The sequence below is a fragment of the Astatotilapia calliptera genome, chromosome 11 (assembly GCF_900246225.1).
Source record: "Astatotilapia calliptera chromosome 11, fAstCal1.2, whole genome shotgun sequence".
Classification (NCBI taxonomy): domain Eukaryota; kingdom Metazoa; phylum Chordata; class Actinopteri; order Cichliformes; family Cichlidae; genus Astatotilapia; species Astatotilapia calliptera.
The window spans coordinates 20244519-20272388 of NC_039312.1; the positions used below are offsets into that span (position 1 = coordinate 20244519).

Here is a 27870-nt window from a genome sequence, read left to right on the forward strand (position 1 = left end):
GACAAGCACTCGTGGGGGTCCCAGCTTTTAAATAATTCAGAGAGAGACTCACAGCACTCAGTAAGGGGAGGAGCACTGTCAGGTCAGCTCATTTCGCTGCAGAGCATAGGTGGGGGGGGGACGGAGACAACTGTACAGCAGAGGGAGGGAGGAAGAGTGTATAAAGATAGCATGAGAGAGAAAGACATGCAGAGGACTGTGGAAGAGTTTGCTATTGTGTGCATTTATGCATGAGTGTGTGTTTTGTGCACGCGTGTTCACCTGTGTGTATGTGTGCTTCAGTGACGAAAATAGACAAAACGAAGGAGAAACAGGTCGCTTCCTCCTGGAGCTTTCTGGTTTCTCTGAGTCACTATGGCAACCGCCTCCTCCCTCCAACCCATACTTCTGTTTACTTGGCTTTTTTGTTCTCCCACGCACTTTTGACTTCCTTCCTATACCCCTCCTATTTTTTTTTTATTATTTGCTGGAGTCCCATTGCCCTTCATCGCCCCATTCAGTTATCATCAGATTGTGAGTCTCAGCTCTTTCTCAATACCTGGACACATTTGTTTCTTAACTTCCATTTCCAACTTCATTCTGTGCAGCTCAAACATGTATCAGAGGTCACTTTAGTGGCCTAAAGGGTAGAGGAGAAGGACACACAGAAGCTTCAACTTTCAGACTACAGACCATCCTGGGGAGCCTGTGTGAGGATAGGGATAGATGTGGGGTGTGGCAGATACCAGAGCATCAAATTAACACACACACACACCAGCCAGATTTCTTATGATTTACATTTACAGTTAATATTTTTTAATATAAGCAAAGCCAATGTAATCACATTTATAGCTTATGTTTAATTATCACAGCTACCACCTCCACAAATATTTGACCTGGAACTTTAACTAAACATAAAAATCCCATTAAGTTTGACAAGGTTACTATAAAGTCAGACTGAGCAGCACTCACACCCTAGGAGTGCTTATTATTACATTATGGTGATGTGTGACTTTGTGCGGGGAACACACTGGCATCTCTAACTGAGATACGGAGTCTCAGAGGTATGCCACATCCTCTCCTCCCGTCTCCCCCACCCTGCTCCTCTGTGCGCCCCCCCCCCCCCCCCCTCACCCGCCCCCGCCTTTCCAGCGCGTCGCATCGCTGAGCAACGTTCAGCACGGACAGCCAACACAACTCAACCGAGCGCAGAGCTTACCTGGCTCCGCCGAGATATTTATATTTTCCCCTGAAAAGGAAGGAGTGTGGACCGCCGGAAAGCCCTGACGTCACCATGACAGGTAGACAGTAAAGAAAGGTTTGAGTCGTGAGGAGGAGAGGGAGTTAACACTGCGGGCGTGCTTGAGGTGGCCTCTCCATCCCGGTGAACACCTTTCCGGGCTCGGAGCGCGCTCGGACGCACGTTTGACGATGGACGGCTGGCCGCCGCTGCTGCTGCTGGCTCTCCTCGCCATTGCGGGAGGTGAGTAGCCTACCTTGTCCACATAATGGCTCCATCGAAGCTCTTGTGCGTCACCCTCATAGGGCAATAAAACACCGCGCGTCTGTGCATTAAGGGAATCCGAAAAGGTTTCTTCCAAGTAATGAAGAAGTGAATGCAATAAAAAAAGGACTGGTTAGACGCTAGGGAGAGGCAGAGGTGGAGAAAGCGACTCTTTCACTGCTGTGTCACCATCTTTCTTTAAAACAGCAGCGAGCGCGACGGAATGATGTAGTGGAGAAATACCCACTCCATAGAGCACAATGAAAATACATTAGCAAGTGTAAAGGGGGAAAACACTTGCATCGTAAGCATATAAAATACAAGATATATTTAACCTGAGATTCTGTTGGGGTTAATATAATGCGTTTAGGGACGTGTGTGATGTTCTTCTATGGAATTACTGCTATTTCAGTGTTGAGTGTGCGGGAGTTAGTCACATTTTGGTAGATCAGATGAAAATGATACGTATTAAAAGACTTAAATCAAACTTATAATCTTTTCTACTGAAAATAAAACATGTGATAAACATACATGAGAAATTTACCAGCCTACTGCAACAGCTAAACCACTGTGGCATCAGTTAGCATATTCCTTCTAATTAATTGAGAGAGAAATAAATTATCTTATCACTCACTCGCCTCTCTCTCCTTCTCTCTCATTAACACTGAGGTCTTGCATTGAGTGGGCAGGTTAATAAGAGGCATGTTGGGCTAAAACAACTTCTTCTTCCTGTCATCAAAGGGCAAATGATGTGTCATCAGGGTGCACAGGGAAAGCCTTCTGTTTTTGCACAACAGCTTAGATGGATAAACTTATTGTTATGGGGTGCATGCATTGGGTGGTTATCTTATTTATGGCTCTCGCAGCACATTTAAAGTAAATACTGTAAGCTCTTAGGTTGTTTGGACATATTTTACCTCTGTAAGTTGGCTTTATTTTGGTGTCGCTCCAACACATCCGCTCAGTGGCTGAATTATGACTGCCTTAAGATTTTGTAACCTATCTACAGCAGAGGATAGAGCAGAGGCCAGCTCAGCAGCTCAGAGCAAAAGACTGCCTGTGCAGCAACACACACAGCACACACCTCTGTCCACTCGCGCGCATGCACACGCTTGGCCATCTGCCTTGCACTGACTAACCGTTCATCATCACCAAGGGCGAAAACATGCTGCTTTGACTCCTCTTTTACACCCTCCCCCCAAAAAAGACAGCTTTACACCCATAGTTCATCACACTGCATCCAGAGGAAATGACGAAGACAGATAGTACGAGATAAAGTGCTTCAACTAACATTAACCTGCCACTTATCACATCAAGCACCGGTTGCAGACGTTCTCACCGCACAGCTTTGGTAAAAATAGCAGCTGTATACTAGTTAAAGCATCCGTTTAAGATTTATATGGAAACAACATTTAATGCTCGATTTTGTTAGCAAAAATACAAAATCTAAAGTCTTTAGAGACATACAATAAAATGAAGATAACTAAAGAACATGAAAATAATCAAAAAATATCAGGAGTAACATTCATTTAATAACAGACTTTGTTTTACAGTGAAAATAATGAGTTCCAGTGAAAATCTAATAAGCTAAATGCCAATAAAAGCCTGAATAGAGCTAATTGTTAAAATGTCAAAGGACACGCTTTTTTGTATGAAGCTGGTGTAAATTTGCACAATATTCAATTCTTGCCCTATATTCGGTTCAAACAGAGGTGTTTGCACTAAAAATGCCAACATGAGATATCACTTTAAGGAGCCTCATAAGCTGTGGAGTACTAATGAGTCATCTTCCCTTAAGGGAGAAAATCTGATTAGCATCATCCTCAGAGACTATAAACTCTGTCCACACACAAGCACATGCAAACACATGTTTGAAGAAAAATGCACACTGGGCACATATAAACACACACACACACACACACACCTGGAGCTTATAAGGCGTTTAAGAAGTTTCCTACAAGCGAGCAAGCAAAAACACACAAATGTTAAATACTTAGGAAACACAACCTTTGCCTAGTTTGAGGCTTACGTGTTGATTTCGGTGTTCTTATTTAGTCATGTTTGTCCTTTATTGTAATGTTCACGTCATATAAGAGGCGAAGAAGGCAAGAGACATGTGAGAGAATCCATGCATTTCCCACAACAAAAATAGCTGGCATAAAAAAAAGGTGGTGATCGAATGAAGAGGAGAAAAGTCATAGGTTTACACCTCCAGAGCCACGGCATCATTTACTTACATAAGCATCCACACACACACACACACACACAAACACACACACACGGAGGAGTCTTGTATTGAGTGGCTGTGCAAGGACGCTCAAGGACATTTCACCACCTGTCTAAGAGGCTGCCGTGAGGATTTGGCCATCTCGCTGTGTGAGGAGGATGTCTCTTGTCATTTCCCCAACAGGCCATGCATAATAAAAAGAGTCTGTGGGGCTGAGCTGACCTAATGCAGGGGTTACTGGATATGGAGCAGAGTCTGCGACACTCATCAGCCAGAGATGTCTCTGCATCTTAAAAGATATTTTAATAAGTGCATGCATACACTGGAACGGTAGTCCTCTGCTATGTGTGAATGCACATCAACAAATCATCTCTGTGCTAGCGCTACAGTCTAGAAAGTTCTGCTCCTTTACTTTAGTCTGTCATCACTTTTTGGGGTTTTTTTGGTGCACCGATTTTCCTCATCTGATCTTTGCAGAATCTCATTGTTCACATGACAGCAGCCCTGCTATCGTCTCGCTCAACCTCGCTTTCTCTTTCCGCGCTTTATCTCGCTTGCTTATTTTCTCTGTCTCTATCTCGTTGGACCGACTCCCAATACACAGCAGCAACAGGATCAGATCAGCGGGTAGGGGCAGCATCTGTGATTAAAAAATGTGCAGCGGATTCACCGCACGGGCCTGCACTCGCATGTGAGAGTGTGCGTGATTCCATGTGTAAAACCCTGTGCTCTCATGTGTGATTTGTGCAAGATTGTGTGTGTGTGTTTATGTGAATGAATGTGCAGCAGTAGTAGCAAGAGCAGCAGCAGCACACAGCAGTGTGGCCCGGGAGATTAAAGGGAAGCAAAGGGAGAGCACAGAGGTTTAATAGAAACTTAAGCAGCAGAGAAGAAGAGGCAGATAAGAGACGTTTGGAAAGTTAAGAGTTTTAAATCTGACCTTGTCTAAGAATATTTAAAAAAATAAAGGTGGACTTAAGTCGAGGCAGGTGTGTGCTTACCTTGCACTGATACAGCTTTTTGTAGAAGTGCATTCAAGATGACGCACACCTTTCAATAAAATCAAGTATAAGAGACGAAAAAGACTTTCTAACTTCAACAAAATGCGACATTAAGAGTTATGTGGAATCATTTTTGCAGTCAGTCCTCTTGTTGTTATCTATTCATGGGCACATTTTTGCTGCAGGCGCTGACCTGGTGCAAGCGTGGCCTCGCGATTTATGAGTATCTAAACGACAGTGCAAATAATAGCTGCGACGAGAGGCATAATGCATTTCAAGTGATGCATTTTATTGCAGCCCCTGAAATAGGCACCGCTGTTAGAAGGCCATATCCTGTCATCCAGCAGCTGAGCTCCATGCGTTTTAATAAACAAATGAAAGCTATTACTGCTTATTTACAGTATGATTTCTGGATGAGTTAAACTGCAGCCTCTGACGGCGATGCTTTGCAGCCTTCATTATTCTAAACTATTTTAGCATATTCTCCTCAAATTTCCCTTGATGTGACTTCAAAATGAATGAAACACTTTCCACAGCAGCAATATATTCTGTTTTGTCCCAGTGATCCACTGAGCTAATATCACTCATGCACCTATATATTAGAAAAATTCAAACCTAAGATGTCATTTTAATAGCTCTAGCATATAGCTAGAATATTTATGGCATTTGTAGCAACAACAGTCTATCTATAAATCTAAATATGGGCGTATATCTACGTATCCATGATACATGGACACATTTTTTTTTAAATTTGTCAACAAATTAAATAGTTGTGTTGATCTGTGCATGGTTTTCTCTTAATATTTATCCAGGTTCCAACTAATTTGTTTAAAAATTAATGTTTAAAAATGAACTCAGATTTTTAAAAAATGGTTCTTGGGTAAATAATTGAATTTATGTCAGATTATCATTTTGGCTTCCAGTGATTATAAAAACAAAATAAATGAAAGAAAACAGCTGTTATTGTGTTCCTGTTTTTGTTTTGTGACATGCACTCTTCTCTTTATTGGGCACACCTGTTCAGCTGCTTGTTATAGCTCGCATGGAGACGACCTGCTGAAGTTCAAACTGAGCATCAGAGTGAGGAAGAAAGGTGATTTGGCATGGTTGTTGGTGTCAGACAGGCTTGTCTCAGTGCTTCAGAAACAACAACAATCTGCTGGGATTTTCCCACATAACTATCTCTAGACTTTACAGAGGAAGTTCTGTGAAGAAAATATACCATGAGCTGCAGTTTTCTGCGTGAAAATGTCTTCTTGATGTCAGAGAATGACCAGACTGGTTTGAACTGATGGGAAGGCAATAGTAACTCAAATAAATACTTTTTGATTAAATTCAATTCAGTTTTATTATATATAGTGCCTCAAGCCACTTTATATTCTAATGTAAAGACCCTTAGAGTCAGCTAAAGACAAAAATCAGGTGTGATGCGTCTCAGTTTCTGCTGCAACGCTCAGATGTTCAGATGTTAAGGTCACAAACAATATGAAGACGTGTTGTTTACACCAAATCCCGCCGTGTAGTAATGGCTCGTTAAAGTGGTGCATTGTTGCCCCTCCCTAAAATCCAAACACGATCGCAGCCAAGTCCTGGCAGGTTTCATTTAGCTCAAGCCAGGATCCTGCAAAGAAAGGTTTTGGTCAAATTAAATCGTCTCTAGAAACAATCTGATTTCAAGACGTCACGCCGTGAAGCAACAGCAAATACTGTGCATGGTTTGTCACTTGTTTTAAAACAGGTCTTTATTCATTACTGCATGTTTACAAAGTCAGTCACTGATCTAACCATATAACTAAGATCTAAACGCTGGTCAAAAATAAATCATGATTATGATCTTTGCCATATCCGTGGATCTATTAAATAAAAGGTTGAAAAAAAATTCCTTTAAAAAAAGCTGGGTTTTTTTTAAATTAATAACATGTGATGATCAAAGATTAAATGCATCAACTAATGTTTCAGCTCTAATAATAGAACAACATGCTGGAGTGATTTGTCAGTGCTTTCTGTAAAAAAATGAAAACCTCTGTGGTTATTAAAACACAACAAACTCGACTGACTTTACATCTTTGTGCGCAGCGTGGAAAGACAATAAAGCTTCAGGCTGCAGTTAGCCCACAGTGGAATGCCTCTGTTTTTGTGCTCTGATATTGCAACTAGATGGAGGATCAATATTAATATCTCAGTTCTATGGCCACTACAGAGCCAATTGGGTGTTGCCAGTACATCAGTGGATCTCTCCATTATTGACTTAAGAATATTTCAGCATAAAAGGTTTCAGCTGCAGCCAAAAAGCCTCTTTAGCCGTCGACAGAAAGGAGGGCAGAAAATGACCCCAGTTTCCCTCCAACCTTTTCTCATTTGAGCGAGCTGTATAAATAGAGATCATCACTGTAATAGTCTTAGTGGGATAATTCAATTTAGATCTCGCCTCGCCTTCATTTTCTCCACGTTTGTCTTTACAGCGTGTGCTCTAGTCTCTAAGCAGCATTAGAAATTATAACCAGATGCTGTCAAAAGTAAAGATTTTATAAACAAGTTGTTGGGGACACAAAAGGTCCATCAGCACGCTAAGATTAATGGCTATTTTTAAGGACGAACGGATTGAAGGGGCAGACATAGCTATAAAGCAATCTGACCTAATGGCTACCATCTTGTCTCTTCCGGTCCTCCTGTCACGGAAGCGTGTGCGTGTTTGTGTGTTTGCATGTGCACGGTGATGTGTAACTTCCCTAGCTTACGGGTCTAATGGGGAGCCCTGCTGAAATATTCATAATGTCACATTAAGTTTGCAATATCTGCTCTGGAAAACAAATATAAAGCCACCTGAACTACCAACAACATTAGAGCCGTTCAGTTCAGCCTTTAGCATGTGGAGACAGAGGCACATCAGTCTGTGGTTAGTAGCATTATTTGAGTGTTGAAGATGAGCGGCCGAGTTAATGTGTTTGCACACTGAGCAGGCTCGAGTGTGTGCGTAGTTTTACATAAAAAAAAAAACGAGATAAGAAAAAATGAATCTTTCTGCCTGATTAGTTGCAGTGCTGTAAAATATTGGTGTATCCTGACCACATGCTCATTTTTGCTTAGTTATTTTAAGCTATTTCTGTAGTAAATGCTCTAGTTCACGAAGAAGTGGTAAAACATGGCGTGCTGAAAGTGTTGTGGTATCTATCTATCTAAATGAAGTACATGAGGCAAAAACATAGTTTGTACAAATCAATATTTGATATGAATACCTTTATTCTTAAACACAGCCTGAACTCTCTTAGCCAATCTTCAGGAAAAGTTCTCCGGGCTTCTTGAAAGACCTTCAAAGCTCCTCTGCACATAGTGATGATCATTTTAGGTCAGTGTTAAGTGGCTTAATAAATGTAAAAAAACATCTTCTAAAAATGGTCAGGTATAAGGACTGGACTTAAATGAATGACAAAGCAGCCGATGTTCCAAAAGAAACTTTGAAAGATCTTCAGTAAGCCTGGAGAACTTTTGCTCATGAGTGCTTTAAAAATTACAAGAAAGTCTGTCTCTACTGAAGCAAAATACAAAGAAATGAGGGACTTAAGACTTTAAGATAATTAATTACATTTTGTCTATTTTACTACATAGTACTTTTATAGTAAGCAGAAATCTTTCATATACACGTATGAGCATGGTTGAATGAACCGTGCTCTTCCTTTTTTTCCTCTGCCAGTCTGGCTTCCTGTCTCATCCGACAGTGTTATTGCCTTGTGCTTCCGGGAATAATATACATTACTCATATGGTTCTGACACAGACAGCAATGCTTATTTCCCTGATGAATGTGTGTCCACAAAATGGCACACATGCACGCAAAGAAAAAAAAAGCCAGCTCTTGTGCACAAAAGTACAACACTCATGCTGACAGGACTTGTATTGATGATGCTGATTTAGCGAAGGAAAGGGCAATAAATATACACTGGCTGTCAGCGACAGCGAGATGGAGATAACAAACAGGATGGGAGAAGAAACGGGCTGACTGGGATGATGAAAAAGATGGTAAAAGTGTTAAGGAAAATGTGATGACAGAGAAAGAGCAGAAGATTAAAAAATAGGGGATGTGGGAGCGAGGGATTGCATCGAGAGGTCACGGGGTATGAATAGAGTCCTTATTGATCCAGAGATAGAGGCTATCATTCCTGTTCAGTGAACACAGCAGCGCTACAGGGCAAAGAGGAAGGGGAGGGTGGAGAGCAGGGGATAAATAGAGGAGGACAGAGTGTCACAGAGGAGCCGGAAACATTCAGAAGAAGTTTGGTACGTCTTCTTTCCATTTCTGTGTTTTAATTTACCTTTTGAGCTCTCATGTTGCATTGCAAGCATCAAAATCAGACCAAATAAATATTGTTTTAAAGTTTTCTAAATACAGTTTTTGTGGTTTTTTATGTTATTTCTATTGGCAGTGACTTCCATTCATCCATAGCCCTGTATAAAACAGTTCTTTTATTTTCGCTGATTCTTGCTATGGGTAATAAACAGTGTCCTGTCTGGGAAAATGTTTATCTCTATCTGCGCTAAAGTACAATTTTTTAAAACAAAAAGACTGAAATCCTTTACGCTGTACCAACTGAACTCTAACAGTTGTTAATTAATTCAAATTTGATTTATTTTTGCGCAGATTCATGGAGAAATTGAGAGTCTAAGCTCTTTGTATACTTTTTAATATCATTGTGTTCATTAAAAAGAAATAATTTTACCTACATCAGCTTTCACGCGTTTGTTTTCCTGCAATGTTAACGGCCTTTAAAAGAGAGTATGACAACATCGGTACAGTTAGCAGCCTGTGTTTATCTTCAGGGGTGGAGCGTGAGGGTGAAAAGACGCAGCACAGGGATGAGCAGATGCCAGAGAGACAGGGAGTGAAAAGCAGGAGGGAATGAGGAAGGAAGCAGGAGGTGCAGAACAGTTGTTTTTCTCAGTGCATCACTCTCTCAGTGAAAACCCCCCCCCCGGAAAACCCTCCCCTCCTGTGTGTGGTGTTGTGACAGCTCTGCCTAAATTCAACCACTCACACAGATAAGACTACAGTCTGCTACAGATGGAGGGATGGGAGGGGGAAGAGACAGGGGAAGGGACGCGAGGGACTGAGTGAAAATAACCCAGAGCTACAAAAGAGTGGCAGTTGGGGAGAAGTGCAGCAGGGCAGAGGAGAATACATAGAGACAGAGCAGCGGGACGAAGTGTGTGATAGAGACAGGAAGGAGAGCGATAGAGACATACAGAGTGGTTGACTCATTCTCGTGATGTCAGATCTCGTAAGATCTATGCATTGAGGTGTGCTGACGTCCTCCAGCCGCCGGTGATGAGCAATGTCGCGGCTCTCAAAAGAAGCACTTACGGCACCACAGACTTCAAGCTCCAGTATGTTTGTATTGCAAATCCAATTTGATAAAACACCTTTTAAATAAGGCCAAGTGAGACACAGATGCCTGCAACTTTGGTGCTTCCTGATAGAGCCACACGATGATGATGATGATGATGATGATGCGCTTTCATTACAGGCGGCCTTGGGGCAGACACAGAGGAGCGGTTGGTGGAGCATCTCCTAAACCCAGCGCATTATAACAAACTGATCCGTCCTGCGACTAACGGCTCTGAGCTGGTTACTGTGCAGCTGATGGTGTCTTTGGCCCAACTCATTAGTGTTGTGAGTATGGACACGTCTGGGATTGAATCTGTGTGCATGATTTAATGTGATTTTTAGAATTTAATTTGGATAATAGAACAAACAACATAAACACAAATGGTGATTCATTTAAATTTCTGTTTTTCCTCCTGGTAACCTAAACGCCAGAATCTTGATTTAAAACTCAAATTAAACATAATCACAGACAAACCAGCAACACTGAGCAGTATTTGAATATTGTGACGCAATGAATATTGTACTTGTACTTGTTACTCTCCACGACTGCAAACAAGCCTCAGACAAAGGGTAACGTTGCTTTTGTCTCGAGGCTGAAATTCTCTGCTCAGGTTTGTTTGTTTTTTTTATTTTTTTGTTGTAAATTTAACGGCTGCACCGCCGATGTTGCACATAAAGATGATTTATAGTGATGAGTTCTAGCCAGCATATATAAAAGCAGTTACAGGATTCCTTCTGTGGCGCGGGAGGAGCTCTCTAAAGAGAAATTAATCTTGAAGACATCATTAGGGTTATCTTTGGCCTCAGCTTGAAAACAACATTTATTTCCCCCTATTACAAAACTGGGACATGGAGTTTGAAGGATGTTTTCTGAAGCTTGACCCTGTTTAAACATACTATAAATCAGGACATCTCATCCTCACTGAGTCTTTTACATACAAATAACAATGAGCCGCTTCTGAATAAATTCATGCAATAAAACTACAGCTTTTAATGTGAATGTGTTCCATTGCAGCATGAACGAGAGCAGGTGATGACCACCAATGTCTGGCTAACACAGGTGAGAATTTTGACTCCCCATCTGATCTAATCACTGCGTACCCAACATTATGCTACATGGAAAAAGAGAAGGCAGAAAGCTTAGTGAAATGCAGAGAAAACAATGAGTAAATATTTATTTTTAGGTGTGTTTTTTTCTTAGATTTCACAGTGTCGCAGCTAGGTCAGTGGACGTGAATCACAAACCGCGAGGGACTTGGACGGTAGTCATAAATGTGACTTAGATAAACACAAACACACACATTGAAGGTTCCTCTCTCTAAAATTTACTACTGTACGTGATGAATTTCATTGGATAATCAAGTTCCTGAAGTGTTATCACACCAATAGTACACGATTCACGGATGCAGTTACTGGGGTGGAAAGATGCATTTTTCTTTTCCGTGTTGTTGCTGTTTCTGGATAGCTGAGTATGACCCTGCCAGCAATCATGTAGAGCTTCAGTTCAGACAAAAGTCGACAGGACTGGTGAAGAGAGACATCAAAAAAGAGAGTCATGCTCGTCCTCAAACAAAATCCAGAAGAAGAAAAATAAGAGATGGGAATTTACCAGAGAGTGAGAAATGTACAGAAAGACATTTCTGAAGCTGAACTCATGTTTCTGCGCTAATGTTGTGATTTTTGATGTTCTGTAAAGTCATATGTGACCTCTTATAGCTGAGGTATATAGCTATTTGGGCTTAATACTTATAATAATTTATTCAACAACATGAACATATTCTAGATATTCAGACAAATGACCAAAGACTGGCTTAAGCTGAGATTCACAAACCTAACAACTTTGGAAAAAAAACCCCAAAAAAACAGCAAAGATGGGTTGTAAATAAATAATAAAGAAAATCCAAGGATTTAAACTCTTTGTTTCACTACAAAATTGTAACTGTGATGAGCTGATAAGCAGCAGGACTGTAATCTATTTCTATAGCTCTAAGGATGCACATTCATTTCCCAAAAGAGTTTTAAATTTAGTTGTTTTGTTTTGTTTTTTAAGATCACAGGATATTTTTCTTTAGTCTTACTCTTCTTATCTTAAGTGAGCTCTTGTCCAGAGAAGCCATCTTTGTTTCTGGATCTTTTTTAAATATGTCTGCAGTGGAGTCAGTGCAGTGAATATTACATAATACTGTTTTTTGTCCTTGTCCCCTGAGTATAGAGATTTCCCTCAGATTCTCTGAATCTGTCATTGATTTGATCTGCTGTAGACGATGAATTCCACAAATTATTTCCAATTCTGCACAAAAATATTTTATATTGTAAAACTCTTTGGCCACATAGTCTTACTAGGAGTTGTGAACCCCTTCCCATCTTTCCTTCAGAAAGACTCAGCCACGCTAGGATGATTTTGTATACGCAATGAAATTCTTCTGTTTAGAAAACTGTATAATGTGGCCATTGTTGATGGTGTATATATTCAGAAGAAAAGGTCAAGTTTTGAATACCTGGTCAGGGCATGCAAGGCAGATAGCTAAAGCCATACGTCAGGTGTTGAAGGACAAGGACATATTGATGAGAAGTGAGCATGTGGACATGGAATATATGGGACAGCATACACTGAAAGACACAAACAAGTGGCTGGGATAGTGTGTAGGAACATCTGTTTCCCAAGTCCCGATGGGAGACACCACCAAAGGTGGGTAAAAAAACCAAAAAACCAACAGGCTAAGGTCCCGTGGGATTTCAAGTTCCAGACAGACAAGCAGCTGCTGGCTAACCAACTAGACGTAGTGCTGGTTGACAAGGAGCAGAAGACCACAGTTGTGATAGGTGCGGTGTTCCCACCGGACAGCAACATCAGAAAGAAGGAGCCAGAGAACAGAGAAGTGCCAAGGGCTGGAGGAACAACTGGAGCAGATGTGGAAGGTAAAGGCCAAAGTGGTCCCAGTTTTAATAGAAGGATTAGGAACTTCAAGCCCGAAACTGCAAGACTGGCTCCAACAAATTCCAGGCACAACAACAGAGGTCTCTGTCCAGAAGAGCGCAGACCTAGGAACAGCTAAATACTGCACACAACAACTCCCAGGTCTCCGGTGCTTAAGGAACACATGCATACCACACCGTCAGGGAGTGAGAGGGAGATTTATTTATATATATATATATATATATATATATATATATATATATATATATATATATATATATATATATATATATATATAAAAAACACCCAGCACGCCCCTGCGGGCGGTTTATCCTTCAAGCTCGGGTCCTCTACCAGAGGCCTGGGAGCTTGAGGGTCCTGCGCAGTATCTTAGCTGTTCCCAGGACTGCGCTCTTCTGGACAGAGATCTCCGATGTTGTTCCTGGGATCTGCTGGAGCCACTCGCCTAGCTTGGGAGTCACCGCACCTAGTGCTCCGATTACCACGGGGACCACCGTTACCTTCACCCTCCACATCCTCTCGAGCTCTTCTCTGAGCCCTTGGTATTTCTCCAGCTTCTCGTGTTCCTTCTTCCTGATATTGCTGTCATTCGGAACCGCTACATCGATCACTACAGCCGTCTTCTTCTGTTTGTCTACCACCACTATGTCCGGTTGGTTAGCCACCACCATTTTGTCCGTCTGTATCTGGAAGTCCCACAGGATCTTAGCTCGGTCATTCTCCACCACCCTTGGGGGCATCTCCCATTTTGACCTCGGGACTTCCAGGTTGTACTCGGCACAGATGTTCCTGTACACTATGCCGGCCACTTGGTTATGGCGTTCCATGTATGCCTTGCCTGCTAGCATCTTGCACCCTGCTGTTATGTGCTGGATTGTCTCTGGGGCATCTTTACACAGCCTGCACCTGGGGTCTTGCCTGGTGTGATAGACCCCAGCCTCTATGGATCTTGTGCTCAGAGCTTGTTCTTGTGCTGCCACGATTAGTGCCTCTGTGCTGTCTTTCAGTCCAGCTTTGTCCAGCCACTGGTAGGATTTCTGGATATCAGCCACCTCCTCTATCTGCCGGTGGTACATACCGTGCAGGGGCCTGTCCTTCCATGATGGTTCCTCGTCTCCCTCCTCTTTCTTGGGTTTCTGCTGCCTGAGGTATTCACTGAGCACTCGGTCAGTTGGGGCCATCTTCCTAATGTATTCTTGGATGTTCGTTGTCTCATCCTGGACTGTGGTGCTGACACTCACCAGTCCCCGGCCCCCTTCCTTCCGCTTAGCGTACAGCCTCAGGGTGCTGGATTTGGGGTGAAACCCTCCATGCATGGTAAGGAGCTTTCTTGTCTTTATGTCAGTGGCTTCTATCTCCTCCTTTGGCCAGCCTATTACCCCAGCAGGGTACCTGATCACGGGCAGGGCGTACGTGTTGATGGCCCGGATCTTGTTCTTACCATTCAGCTGACTCCTCAGGACTTGCCTGACCCTCTGCAGGTACTTGGTGGTTGCAGCTTTTCTAGCGGCCTCTTCATGGTTCCCATTCGCCTGTGGGATCCCCAAGTACTTGTAACTGTCCTCTATGTCTGCAATGTTGCCTTCTGGTAGTTCAATCCCCTCAGTTCTGACTACCTTCCCTCTCTTTGTTACCATCCGACTACACTTCTCCAGTCCGAACGACATTCCAATGTCATTGCTGTATAGCCTGGTAGTGTGGATCAGTGAATCGATGTCTCGTTCACTCTTGGCATACAGCTTGATGTCATCCATGTACAGGAGGTGGCTGACAACTGCTCCGTTCTGTAGTCGGTATCCGTAGCCAGTCTTGTTAATGATCTCACTGAGGGGGTTCAGGCCTATGCAGAACAGCAGTGGGGACAGAGCATCTCCTTGGTAGATCCCGCACTTGATGGTGACTTGTGCTATGGGCTTGGAGTTGGCCTCTAGTGTTGTACGCCACATCCCCATTGAGTTCCTGATGAAGGCTCTTAGGGTCCCATTGATCTTGTACAATTCTAGGCATTCCAGTATCCAGCTGTGGGGCATTGAGTCATAGGCCTTCTTGTAATCAATCCAGGCAGTGCACAGGTTGGTCAGTCTGGTCTTGCAGTCTCGGCTGACTGTTCTGTCTACCAGTAGCTGGTGTTTTGCGCCTCTGGTATTCTTGCCAATTCCTTTCTGTGTCCCGCTCATGTATTGACCCATGTGCCTGTTCATCTTAGCCGATATGATGCCTGACAGGAGCTTCCATGTAGTACTGAGGCAGGTTATTGGTCGGTAGTTGGAGGGGACCGGTCCCTTCTTGGGGTCCTTGGGGATCAGGACCGTCCGGCCTTCAGTTAGCCATTCCGGGTGTCTCTCGTTAACTAGCAGCTGGTTCATTTGTGCTGCCAGACGCTCGTGGAGTGCAGTCAGCTTCTTCAGCCAGTAGGCGTGAACCATGTCGGGCCCTGGTGCTGTCCAACTCTTCATACTGGAGACCCTTTCTTGGATATCTGCCACTGTGATGGTTACTGGACCCTGTTCAGGGAGGTCGCTGTGGTCAGCTAGAGGATATATATATATATATATATATCCTCTATATATATATATATATATATATATATATATATATATATATATATATATATATATATATATATATATATACATATATATATATATATATATCATATATATATATATATATATATATATAGAGGATATATATATATATATATATATATATATCATATATATATCATATATATATATATATATCATATATATATATATAAAAACTTTTTCATATAAAGCAGTTCTAAGTACGGTTGTCACACACTGGCACATAGACAGACACACACATGAGCCAGATTAGGATTTATGACGTGTAACGGAGCATAGAATCACCATCAGTGCTCTATGGATTCTTTGCCATCAGAAAGTAGGAGTGCCAAGGACAGCTGTCGTGAGCCGAGACAAACTGTAATGACCACAATGCATCACAGTTACAGAGGACAGTCTAGCATGAGCAATACAGCTCCAACCTGGTTATACCACACACAGAACTGTGGTAACAGGTCACAGAGGCTTCAGTGTGGCAATGTCAAAGTCTGATCCACAACATGGAAAACAAGATAATGTTTGTCTTTTACACAAAGTTGCACAGAGGACCCACACACACATACCTGGGAACAGCTGCTGCATTATAATCATGCTGAGTGGTTTGCGGCCGGGTGTGTTTTAAAGACCATTCAGGGTCAGGACAGACATGAGTGTTACTCTGGCTAATGGTAGAAGTGTGATGAAGGTGCAGGTTGGGCAGATAGCATATAACGTACCTTAGGCTTATCTTTATTGCAACATGTCATGTTGACCAGTGACTGAGTGACGAACACAAAAAGACAAACAGACACACCTTCTCCTGTCTGCTTCTCTCAAGATGTCATTTCCTGCTGTGTGGTTGGCAGATGAGTGACTAAGCGTTGTGTTTTTATTGGCCTTTAGGAGTGGCAGGACTATCGTCTGACTTGGGTCCCCGAGGAGTTTGATGGAATGCTGAAGGTCAGGCTGCCCTCCAAACACATCTGGCTGCCTGACGTGGTGCTTTACAACAAGTGAGTCACTCTCTCGTCCACCTGTCCTCACTTTGTAAAGATACAAACTGATAGTGCATACACTGCACCATGAAAGTACAGAACAAGTCACCTGCACTGCATACATCAGCAAATGAAGTGATGAGTCGGTGCACACAGTTGTTCCACAAGAATGCAAACTTCTGTCGTCTTGTCTTTTCCACTTGTAAAATATATGAAGCTTATTTGATGTGCTCGCTGAGAGTCTAGATAATTACCATTGCCTCTCTTTTAATGTGGCTCTTCTATCTTGGACCAATGGAAGGATTTGAAATTACTTCTACACTGTCATACAAATATGCAGCCATCACTTTTAATTCTGCTATTGAGAACAGATTACCTTAGGAAAAGTCTTCAGGGGTGCGCATGGTTGACTTAGCCTATTATGCACCTCCAGACCAAAACTTTTCTGCTGGGAATTTAATGACTTTCAGCCTTATTCCTGTCCCTACCGTCTGTGCATAGTTCCTATCCCATCAGCTGCATTCCAGAAACCATCCAGTACTCCTGTGCTGACATACTACATCATACATTTTTATGTGTCGATTCATTTGTGGTTTGTGGTAACTAAATACAAATTTACTTAGGTCCCGAGGACCTTTAACAAGTTGGCAAGATGAGCGGTAGGAATCACTCATGTGCAAATGAGTGTACTATCACATACATAGTACATAAATGATAACGTCCCAAATAAGCTTCACTGTAATGTATTACACAAAATGATTAACGTGTAAACTTCATCCGCATGTTTTGTTAATTAGAATTCTCCTGCATGTCTGAGAGAGAATGGGGATGTTGCGGACCACTGGTCTTAATGTAATGGAAACTGAGTGTCAGCATACAGTATGTAAATCAGCTCATCAGAGCACAGCGATCTGTCTGGCCTTCTCCTCTTTCCCTGCTTCAGGCCTTACTTGACTAAAGATTATAAGATCCCTGACCCAACTAACTCTGGAAAAGTGATCCCGTTAATCCCGTGTACCCCAGGTTGGGGTGTTATCCTCCATGACTCCGATGAGTCCAACTGTCAGTCCTTTAAACTGGAGGATTAACTCAGCTTATGCCACTACCACACCACTTTTTATATTATTATTTCATTTGGAGAAAAGATGAAGCGGGTCATAGTGCACTGAAAATGTGCAGCTATGTGTTCGTGCAGGTTCCTCTTTTGTATGTTAAAAATATTCTTGCTGCATGTATTTTTCTGCCATTATCGTAAGATGACATGAAATTCATACAGCTCACAGTAGCTTACATGTGCTGTTTAATCAAGCCCAGATTACCTTAAAAATGATGTCTTCTGCCTGGACTTCACATTCATTTGGTTCCTTATCCTTCCTCTGTGTGTTAATATAAGGAGTCTGTCACGCTGCTAACCAGAGAAACCTCAAAAAGTCACACCCATAACTTCAAGATTCGTTAATGTGTCGCTGAGGTCTAATGAAGCTGCTGCATAATAAGATAAAGCACTACCACATTACCCTATTCAAGAGGCCTGGAAGAAACATGGCTCCTCATGATACTCTTTTATTATTTAAATCATCACACCAGCATCTGGATTTATGTCTGACTCCTGTTTTTGTCTTTATCCTCTCTGACCTTGTCTCTTAGTGCTGATGGGGTGTACGAGGTGTCGTTCTACTCTAATGCAGTGGTGTCTCACGATGGCAGCATCTTCTGGTTGCCCCCGGCAATCTATAAATCAGCCTGTAAGATTGAGGTCAAGCACTTCCCCTTTGACCAGCAGAACTGCACGCTGCGCTTCCGCTCCTGGACCTACGACCGCACTGAAATCGATCTGGTGCTTCGCGCTGATGTAGCCAGCATGGATGACTTCACCCCCAGTGGAGAGTGGGACATCATCGCCCTGCCGGGCAGACGAAATGAAAACCCAGCTGACCCTACTTACGTGGACATCACATATGACTTCATCATTCGCAGGAAGCCTCTTTTTTATACTATCAACCTCATCATCCCGTGTGTGCTCATCACCTCGCTGGCGATCCTGGTCTTCTACCTGCCCTCTGACTGTGGCGAGAAGATGACACTCTGCATCTCAGTGCTGCTGGCTCTCACCGTGTTCCTGCTGCTAATCTCCAAGATCGTCCCACCAACTTCACTGGATGTTCCTCTGGTCGGAAAGTATCTGATGTTCACCATGGTTCTGGTCACTTTCTCTATCGTCACCAGTGTATGTGTCCTGAATGTGCACCATCGTTCTCCCACCACACACACCATGCCCCCTTGGGTTAAACTAGTGTTCCTCAACAAGCTTCCTGCCCTGCTCTTCATGCGCCAGCCGAGAAACAGCTGCGAGCGTCAGCGGCTGCGTCAAAGGAGGAGGGCGCAGGAGCAGAGCGAGGGTGGTCGAAGTGGAGAGGCAGGGGCCTTGATGGTGGGGCTCGGGCTGGGAACTGCTGGTGGGAATGGAGGGGGGACCTCCACAGTGTTTGGTAAGGAGGACAGTGACCCTTGTACGTGCTATGTGAACCGCGCGTCTGTTAAACAGTTTGGAGGGGATCTGGGAGGTGCAGGAGGGGGATCCATCGATGGTCTAAACAGAGTCAGAGAAGGTCGAGAAGGGAGCTCTGGAAACCTTCCAAGAGGGAAGCAAGCAGCTGCAGGTCCTGCTTTGACCCAGGCCCTGCTGGCTCAAGCCTGTCCAGGCTTTGAGGAAGCTGTGGAAGGAGTACGCTTCATCGCAAATCACATGAAGAGCGAGGATGATGATCAGAGTGTGAGTATTATCTGTTGCTTCATATCAGAGCCTGGAGCTGATAGTGTTGCACTAGATTTGTTTATGTTTTATAGCTGGTTAATAAACTTCACTATCATAGTAACTGCAAAAATAGCATTTGACAGCTGCTCAAAATAGATTTTTATGTTGACAACAGATTAAATAAATTAGGACCAGATTAGCTAACTGTCTGCATCAGTGCAAACGCCTCTTTTGGGACCAAAAATCTTCTCTTTGCTGCTGAAATGTGTGGACAATAGTTTTTGAGGAGCTCTTATTGTATATAAATTTATGGGAAAATTACTCAGAGTGGAAAATTGAGCTAAACATATTTCTGGTATTTCGGTATTTCAGTAATGCAAAATTCATAAAGGCTATGTTTGTGTTACAGGAAATATGTCTTTACTTTAAGATGTAATTTGCAATATTTTAGGGAATTTGGGCCACAGTGAAAACTGCAGAGGACACAAAAGCCTCTCAGCACTGTGCACACAGAGTTGTGCAACATAAAAAATAATGTGAATTAATGAATTTATTTTAAACTCTCTTTAGCATCGGCTCTATTATAGAATAAACAGACATGTCTGCCAAGCTATTCGTGGGACTCAGATTTCCCTCATATTAGAAAAATATCAGAATTTTACAAAATGCTGTTCAGGATTTTGAAGAAACATGTTTGTTGCCCACTAAACTATTTGATTCCACAGAGGGGAAAAAGAATAAAAATTAGAGGGATTTTAAAAATAAAGATCTTAAAGAATAAACATAATAATAATGCCAATGACAACAATGTTTTGCCCAACTTATGTACTTTACAGTAACATAACTGAGCAAAACACACCTGGCACCATATTTTAATTGTATATATATATATATATCAAAAATAAAATTTAAATATAACATAATGCAAATATAATAAGGTGGGTGCCACTGCTGGTAGATTTGTCTTTGCTTCAATGTCTGCCTTTAAGAAAAAAAACAATTCTGTTATACTTTTAAATTATTCATATTCTTATTAGCCCTAGCTGCTAGCTACCAACTGAGTTATTATTATTTCTTTAAATGATAACTTAACTCATGGCTAATGTAGCTATCCAATATTTGCTAGTAGTTAAAGGGCTAACATTCATGTGTTCACTGGCCAAGTTGACTTTTATAATAATTGTTTAACACTTAAGTGTTGTTGAAGCAGGAGCTTTACCAACTTCATGTTTTTCATAAAGTGTTGTTCAGATTTGTGAAAATCAATTCAGCTGCTAGTGAGGTGAGGGGCTGTATGCTAGCTGTGTAAAGTTGTGTGCCATCTGGAGGAGGCAAAGGCCGCCCTGATGGGATCAATACTTTTGCAAATGAGTATCTAATCCATCCAATCTCGTTTTTAATATCTGAGCCTATTTTTTTAACAACCTGATTGCCCACAGCTGCCGCTGAGTCAGTCTTTCCTTTGACTTTAATAAACACCTGTAGGCTTATATGTCACATAGAAAAAGCAAGAGCAGTGTGCATTTACACACATGACACAGTAACAATAACTTAAAATGTGCATCGGTCAGGACAAAAGAAAATGTTGTGTTTTCTTTGAGGAAGCTGTGGAAGGAGTCCGCTTCATCGCTAACAAACCTGTGCAAACCTGAAACCTGTCATACACAGGTTTCAGGTTTGCACACTGACCCATTTTGTAATAAAGCAGCTCTTCTCTGCATAAATCCTACAGTCAACTTGAGCCTTGCTGTATAATGTTTGTAGATTATTCACTGACTAATCATTTCTACTCTGTTTTGAGCTGTGAATTTGCCCTCCTCCTCATAGACTGTCCTGGGCATTATTGATGTCAAAAAGCTTTTTCTTTGCTTATAAAACTGGAAAAATGTTGTTTTTAGATAGTTTAGACAGTTAGTTTTGATTACCTGATAACAGTCCACTCACATCTGTGCTGTTTTCTGTGATTGCAACACCACTAATTTATTCCTCTCAGTAAATCTGTCTTTTTTGTGTAATCACAGACTCAGAGATAGTTATTATCCCACTGTAGCTGCCCTGCTTTAAAAGACTGCGATTTTACTGTTTGTGCTGACCTTAGCACTTTAATCAGACACTTTCTTTGACTGATAGAGCCTTTTAGCAGTGAAAGAAATTTTTTTAACCTTATATTGTAAAATTATATTGTATTGTAAAATTGGTCATTGGGTTATTTTGGGGGGATGGGGCTTAAATTATCTAGTATTTGCTAACTGTCTCCTTATGAAAAGAAACACAGCTCCAAATAAATGCTTTTGTGCTGCTTGTCTACTTTATTTGTTGAGCAGCAGCTTTTAACTTAGTGCTATTCCACTAGCTTAAAAAATGTAATCCTGTAAATTTAAACAGCAATTTTGGCAAAAACAAATGACATTAAAAAATTGTATTTGATGTGGTGCTGCAGTTTACAGCTCTGACACCATGCATGCTAATATAGCCTGTGATAATGTGAGATGAGCACCAATAGTATCGGCTGATAATACATACCTCCATATTTATTACTCAGATTCAACTGTGTATTAACATAAAAAAATTATCATGTCTCCGTGCGTGTGAAATCCTGCCATAAACAATCTTCTTTTATGCGCATATGTTACCAGCCATAAAAAGTATCCAGAGCAGCACAGATCAGTGCCATATCATGTTATAGTCAAGACCGAGCTGTGCGACTCTGCTGTTTAGTACTGCCATTTAAAATGCAAGGGTTAGTACAAAAGGCCAGAAGCAAAGGAGACAGATCTGGTGATGCAATCGTAACCCTCTGAATATTCGACACAGACATGTAATTATAGCAGCAGCGGCAGCATGACGTGTGCATAGAGAAAGAGTACAACTGGTAAAGAGCTGGAATAGAAGAAGCGAGTCAGCAGAGTGAGGGTGTTATTTTTTATGTCTTATCCTGACCGCATCTTATTGGAGCGTGCGTCTGACATGGGAATTAATAAACCGCAGTAATTCTGTCTATCACTGATATAGTTACCATCCCATCGCCTTTAAAATCCTCCCATTCCCAGCGCAGTGCATGGCTCATCATTCATTCCCCTCTCTCTTTAAGTTATCATCACAGGGGTCACAGTTTCAGAACACCCTCTGTTTCTCTCCGTCCTCCATCTCTCTCCAGTCTCTTACATCCTTCTCCTCCTCCTTGACTCGTGTCAGACCTCATCAGAGCTGTGTAGCTGAACGAGTCTCCATTCACATTAACACTTCACCTCCATTAACGTTGCGTCTAGTTAAAGGCAGACGGGTAGGTCGAATGATAATGAGCATGACTGGACTTGAGAGTGGGATTCTGCTCACCTTAATCTTTCTCTTCACCCTGTTCCACAACCACAGGTGAGCGAGGACTGGAAGTATGTTGCCATGGTGATCGACCGCCTCTTCCTGTGGATCTTTGTGTTTGTATGCGTGTTCGGCACGATGGGCATGTTCCTGCAGCCGCTCTTCCAGAACTACACAGCCAAGACCATCAACATGCCAGGTTGACCATTTTTCCCCAGCCACAATCACGCTGACAGACAGCTCCCCGACCAATCAGCACAGCAGGACATGGGCCGGAGGCGGGGGGTGGGTCTGGGTTTTAATGTGTCTATGGTACAGGAACCGGAACTGGAATAAACAACAATCACATCCATTACCTTTATAGTAACAGTTTTTGCAACAAACGATTTTTCTCCTATGAAGATAAAGAAAAACACCATCTTACTCTTACCTGCAGGTTTTTGGTTGTTGTTTTTTTTGTCCAGATGCTTAATGGTGTGACCTCTTTCTGGTGGAAAGGTCTGTCCCTGCTTCCCTCTTCAGCCAGCCAGGGAGTGAGGATTCTCCGAGTTATTCCTTGTTGAACCTTACGCCAGCTAGTTAACACTTTCCGCATTACACTGACTGCTTAAGTGACACGTGACATACCTGTCTTCAGCTACGACAGACGTTACTTATTCACTATGTTAATTGATGTCAGTATCAGAGAGGAAAGGGAAGTTTATATCAATATCAAGGTTCTTATACTCCCCCCCCCAAAAAAAATCCACTCTGTCAGTAAACTGATTCAGTATATTTTATCATAGCATAGCTGCTTACCACAGTATAGCATTGAGTATATATTATTAAGATTTCTCTATGTTTATTAGATCATGCAAGGATATGACGCTAATAGAGAGACTATGGTGTGTTGTATGATTGTATAGATATAACCAGAATGTGATATAAACTGTAATACACAGCCTGTGATGCGCACACTAACACAATATGTGTAAAAGCAACAGATTGTGAAGGAAAAATATATAGAAGGTAGTTGTACTTCGAAAAGAGCCAGGTTGCATTATTACATAAAAGTCAAAGGGATGAAGTAATAGATTATGCATGGACGGTTTTCTGCTCAGACTGTTGTGCACAGTAAGTAGAGAACAGCCGCAGCCTGCTGTGCCAGAGTGCACAGCTGCACTGAGACGAGTCTAGCTCCTGAGAAATTGAGGAAGCTGAGCCAAGAGTGTGGATATGGGCTCCTATTTGATGGGCGGTGGAACATGGTGGATTGATGGGAGGTGTATCATGGATATTAAGTCATGTCACAACTGTTCATTTTCTGTTATCAGAGCAGGACAAAGCCTCATTCGCTCGTCATTTTCTCCTCTCTCCTCTCCTCTCCTGAATATATAATTCTGCAGTGGATTTTGTTCGTGTATGTAATGTCCAGAACATATGTACACATGTACATCTGTGAGATGCAGTGTCCAGAGGAGCATAACACATGTATGTATCCCTCCCATCCTTCCACCCTTTCAATTAATCTCTGCTGTCCTCTCTCCAGTCCCGCTCTGTTTATCTGGTCTTCCACGGGCGCTCACTTCTGACATTTAGTCCACTTAGAACAACAGCTAACTTCCAGTCATTAGTGCCGTATTCTTTTTGTGGCAGATTTCCACAATCTTCACAGGATCCCTGACAACAAAGACGATGCAAAAGGTCTTTTCAGGCACACATGCAGTCGGGTGGGGGGAATTAAATTTTTAGTAAACAAGAGCAAAATGCCAACAGGAGCAACAATGAAGCAGTCCTGGCAAGGCAATAAGTTGTGCAAAATCACAAGCAGAAAGGGTGAATGCCGAGGAGAAAAAAAAAGCAGGATAGGCAGAGACAAAAGACTCTTGTTATTAGTGCAATGGAAAGGTACGATAAACCTCTGGAAAAAGGCCATCTCCCCAGTCACTGTCATTTGCTACAGGTTTCCTGGCTTTATGCAGTCGTGTGACCAACTCTGCAGCTCAACTCAGTTTTGGACTGGAAGGCGTCTCTTGCTGTGTCTAGGGCGGATGGGATTACCCGCGGGGGTTCCCGGGCAGATCCCGAACAAGTGTGAAAAGCCTATCAGAGACCTGTGAAAACTGTAGGCTGCATGTCTCCACACGGAGAAAGTGCTGCTGTCCACTCTCTTCTCTTTCTCTTTTTGACCTTTCCACTCTCCTTCCTTTCTCTCTCACTTCCTCTCTCATTATGCTCTCCCATCTTTCACCTTCCCCTTCCTGACTCTAAAATCTGCTCCTGTGCACACCTTAACCAGTCCAATAAAGGTTGTAGGTTCAGATTAATCAAAGTATGTCTGCGTGACATGTTTTCACATGAAAGAAGGAAACATTTCCTGGCTTTCTAACACTGATGCTGGCAACTTCCTTTTTTATATGAACAAAAATGCACACACACTCAGTCACACAGTACTTTTTTTTCTCTTAGGAAGCAGGGCTTTTAAACAATAATGTGTTTAAAGCCCTGTCAAGGTCACTCTGGGTTCTGATTATTCTACTGTGAAAACAGGACTGTAGGTAGTTCTTATCTACACATATAAACCTGACATTTTTAGTGCAGAGAACCATTTTGAATAATTCACACCACAGCAGGAATAACTGTCTCTCATATCTTACGCTTAGCAATACTTAAAGACAGCATCTTAGAATGTGTATTTCGTAAATACCACATAGTATCTCCGGTCTGCATCCATCCACCTCTGGCACAAACTGCTGTACCCATGTGGCAATGCAAATTAGAAGTAATGCACCAAAACCGCTGGATTCAGAGGACCACTTGCTGCCACCTGGTGCTCGTTGTTTGTTCATTCTCGTTCTCTTCTGTAATAATGCATAGCCAACTTGTTTGAGTAAAGGTCACATTTATTTTTTTCGGGGAAGGGGGGCATCCCTTACTTAAATGTGTGACAAGATGCACGAAAAGAGCAGAAAGAGAGATATTCACATATTCAAGAATGACAGCTCTTGAAACACTAAAGATGTTCACTTTGCAGTAATATTACAGTTTGAATGAATTCAAGAGACATTGAAGACAAAACACAACATTTATTTCTCTATTAGAGGTTTGTTTGTGTGTGTATCTGTGTGTTTGTGAACTTGAGGTCCATGACAGGATGTCCCAAACGGGCCTTCTCTCTCTCCTTAAGTGCTTCCTCCCTGGAACATGTGGGATTTTTAAGTGGAGACTCTGGGCGAAGGGTGTGTTCACTTCTTCTCTTGCTTGTCATTGTACTCCAGGAAGAAGTCGTTACAGGCCACAGTGAGAGCTCCAACCAAAATGATGAACTCTGTAAAATCTACCTCTCCATCATTGTTGGAATCCAGGTCTCCCATAATCTTCTCCACAGCTTCCTTATCCTGGGCATTCTGCACGTATCAAGATACAAAAAAAAGCAATGTCTTTTCTGTACACATAATCTACATTTGCATCTTCTCTTCCTAAGTATGAACATGTGCTTTCTTACCCCCAGATAGCTGCCAAGCTCTTTGGTAAGCATTTCTTTGAGCTCAACCTTGCTCAGTGTATATTTGTCCCCGTCATTTCCAGAGTACTTATGGAAGGTCTGGATCATGAGCTGCATGGCATTCTCCAGGGTGGAAGCATTCTCAGAGTTAGGCAAAGACATTCTGTAGAGGAACAGAAGGGTGGGTTGAAGATACAGTAAGAACAGTTCATGTCAGTACATGTGCTCTGTCAAGCATTGGGGGAAGCATGGAAGTCTAATGCAGAAAAAAATCAGGTGAGAAAAACCTGTCTGTCGTTCTGTTTTGCACTTAAATGTGTTTGCAAATATGCATTCAAGTAAGATGAGTTTTGCACACAGTATTTGGGCAGAAACCTTATCTAGCTTAACAGTTTCTTCATCGTGTCCTGGCCCTGATAAGATTTTGCCACAGATAAAAGGATCCTGCTCTGCCAAGGTTTTTGAACCTCCGGGAGTCCGGACATAGTCAGCAGCAACCGGACATGTGAGCCAGCTGATAAGAGTGAAACTCTAAGCTGGTTAAAAAGCCCATCCACTGGAGAAGATGTATCGGGGACACACAGTGGCAACCTGATCTGGCTTTTACTTTAGCTTTACCGGATAGCAAAAAAAACACCACAAACAGGTGTAGGTCCTACCTTTGTTGAACCTGTATCACCTGTGAACTGTGAAGACTTTTCCTAATTGTCAATCACAGCTTATAGTAGTTTTCACATAGATTTTATTTCCCAAAACAAATCAGCAGGATGTAAAAATGACTAAAAATGCATTTTTGGCATGCTATGTCTTTCCGATGTCTAGTTAACCAGTGAAATTGTTTTTTAGAACTTATCAGTGAATCAACTGAAAGTTCTCCCTGTCCTTAGTGCTCTACACGAAGGTACTCGACAAGTGATGAACTAACAGACATGCTCTAGCTGCATCAGCACCAGTATGCAATCATAATTGGGAAAAAAGACAACAGAGAAATGTGGAGACAGTTGAAATCTGTCCCTCTGTTTCTTACCTGAGTGGAGGATTAGTGCTGGCCTGCTGCTCAGGTGCAAAGAGAGGAGGTAAAAGCAACTGTTAAGGAGGATGAGGACTACACCGTCTTAAATACATCCCTTACTCCACCCATCCCACTTACCCCTTCCTCCTCCTTCTCTACCCCCTCCACCTGTTGCCCCTCTCCTCTCTACCTTCTCTGTTTACGCCAGAGACACCTGCTATCCGCTAATTGGACATACACAAGAGCCGGTTGCAGCTACAGAAAGACTTAAGGTAAATTGAGGTATTCACAATAAGTCTACAAGCCAAACCTGCCCTAATGTGCTCAAATGTGTTGAAATAAGAAAACTCACTAAAAAGAGAAGAAGTGCTGGAGAAAAGATCTATTTGTTTCCAAATATTCATACGTTGTCTAAACTCACTTGACCAACTGCGCGCTCCAAGCACAATGGGCTGTTGTGCAGTGACAGTGACATATTGCTTACCGTGTCACAGGTTGCTATTGAAATAGTGGATTACCCTGCTCCTCTGTTGTGCAACCGCTTTGTACTTCATGTCAAAACAAAGGAAAGGCTTGCAGGAAGTGCTTAAAATACTGCTATACCAAGGCAAAGATTAATAACTCAATAGCTTATCCAAAAGCACCTGGTTTCAAGCAGCAAAAACATTGTTAGGTTAATTGTAGGGGTAGGATGTTCACTGGAGGAGGGGGG

The 27870-nt window shown here is 42.2% G+C and overlaps 2 protein-coding genes across 3 annotated transcripts; one reads left to right on the forward strand and one right to left on the reverse strand.

Moving 5' to 3' along the window:
* Nucleotides 1-1134: 1134 nt before the first annotated feature.
* On the forward strand, nt 1135-24968 carry chrnb2 (cholinergic receptor, nicotinic, beta 2). Its single transcript, XM_026183540.1, has 6 exons — nt 1135-1462; nt 10229-10374; nt 11105-11149; nt 16498-16607; nt 18237-19362; nt 22717-24968. The coding sequence occupies exons 1-6, from the start codon at nt 1411-1413 to the stop codon at nt 22864-22866; spliced, it is 1629 nt and encodes a 542-aa protein (XP_026039325.1). The 5' UTR covers nt 1135-1410; the 3' UTR covers nt 22867-24968.
* Nucleotides 24969-25037: 69 nt separating this feature from the next.
* s100t (S100 calcium binding protein T) lies at nt 25038-27330 on the reverse strand. 2 transcript variants are annotated; one of them, XM_026183542.1, is made up of 3 exons: nt 27174-27330; nt 26147-26309; nt 25038-26048 (listed from the first exon to the last, which is right to left on the reverse strand). In XM_026183542.1, exons 2-3 carry the CDS (start codon nt 26306-26308, stop codon nt 25887-25889), a joined length of 324 nt encoding a protein of 107 aa, XP_026039327.1. In that variant the 5' UTR covers nt 26309; nt 27174-27330; the 3' UTR covers nt 25038-25886. The 2 variants fall into 2 exon arrangements, with proteins under 2 accessions (XP_026039327.1, XP_026039328.1); XM_026183543.1 differs by lacking the exon at nt 27174-27330 and having other exon boundaries at nt 26147-27167.
* Nucleotides 27331-27870: the final 540 nt, after the last annotated feature.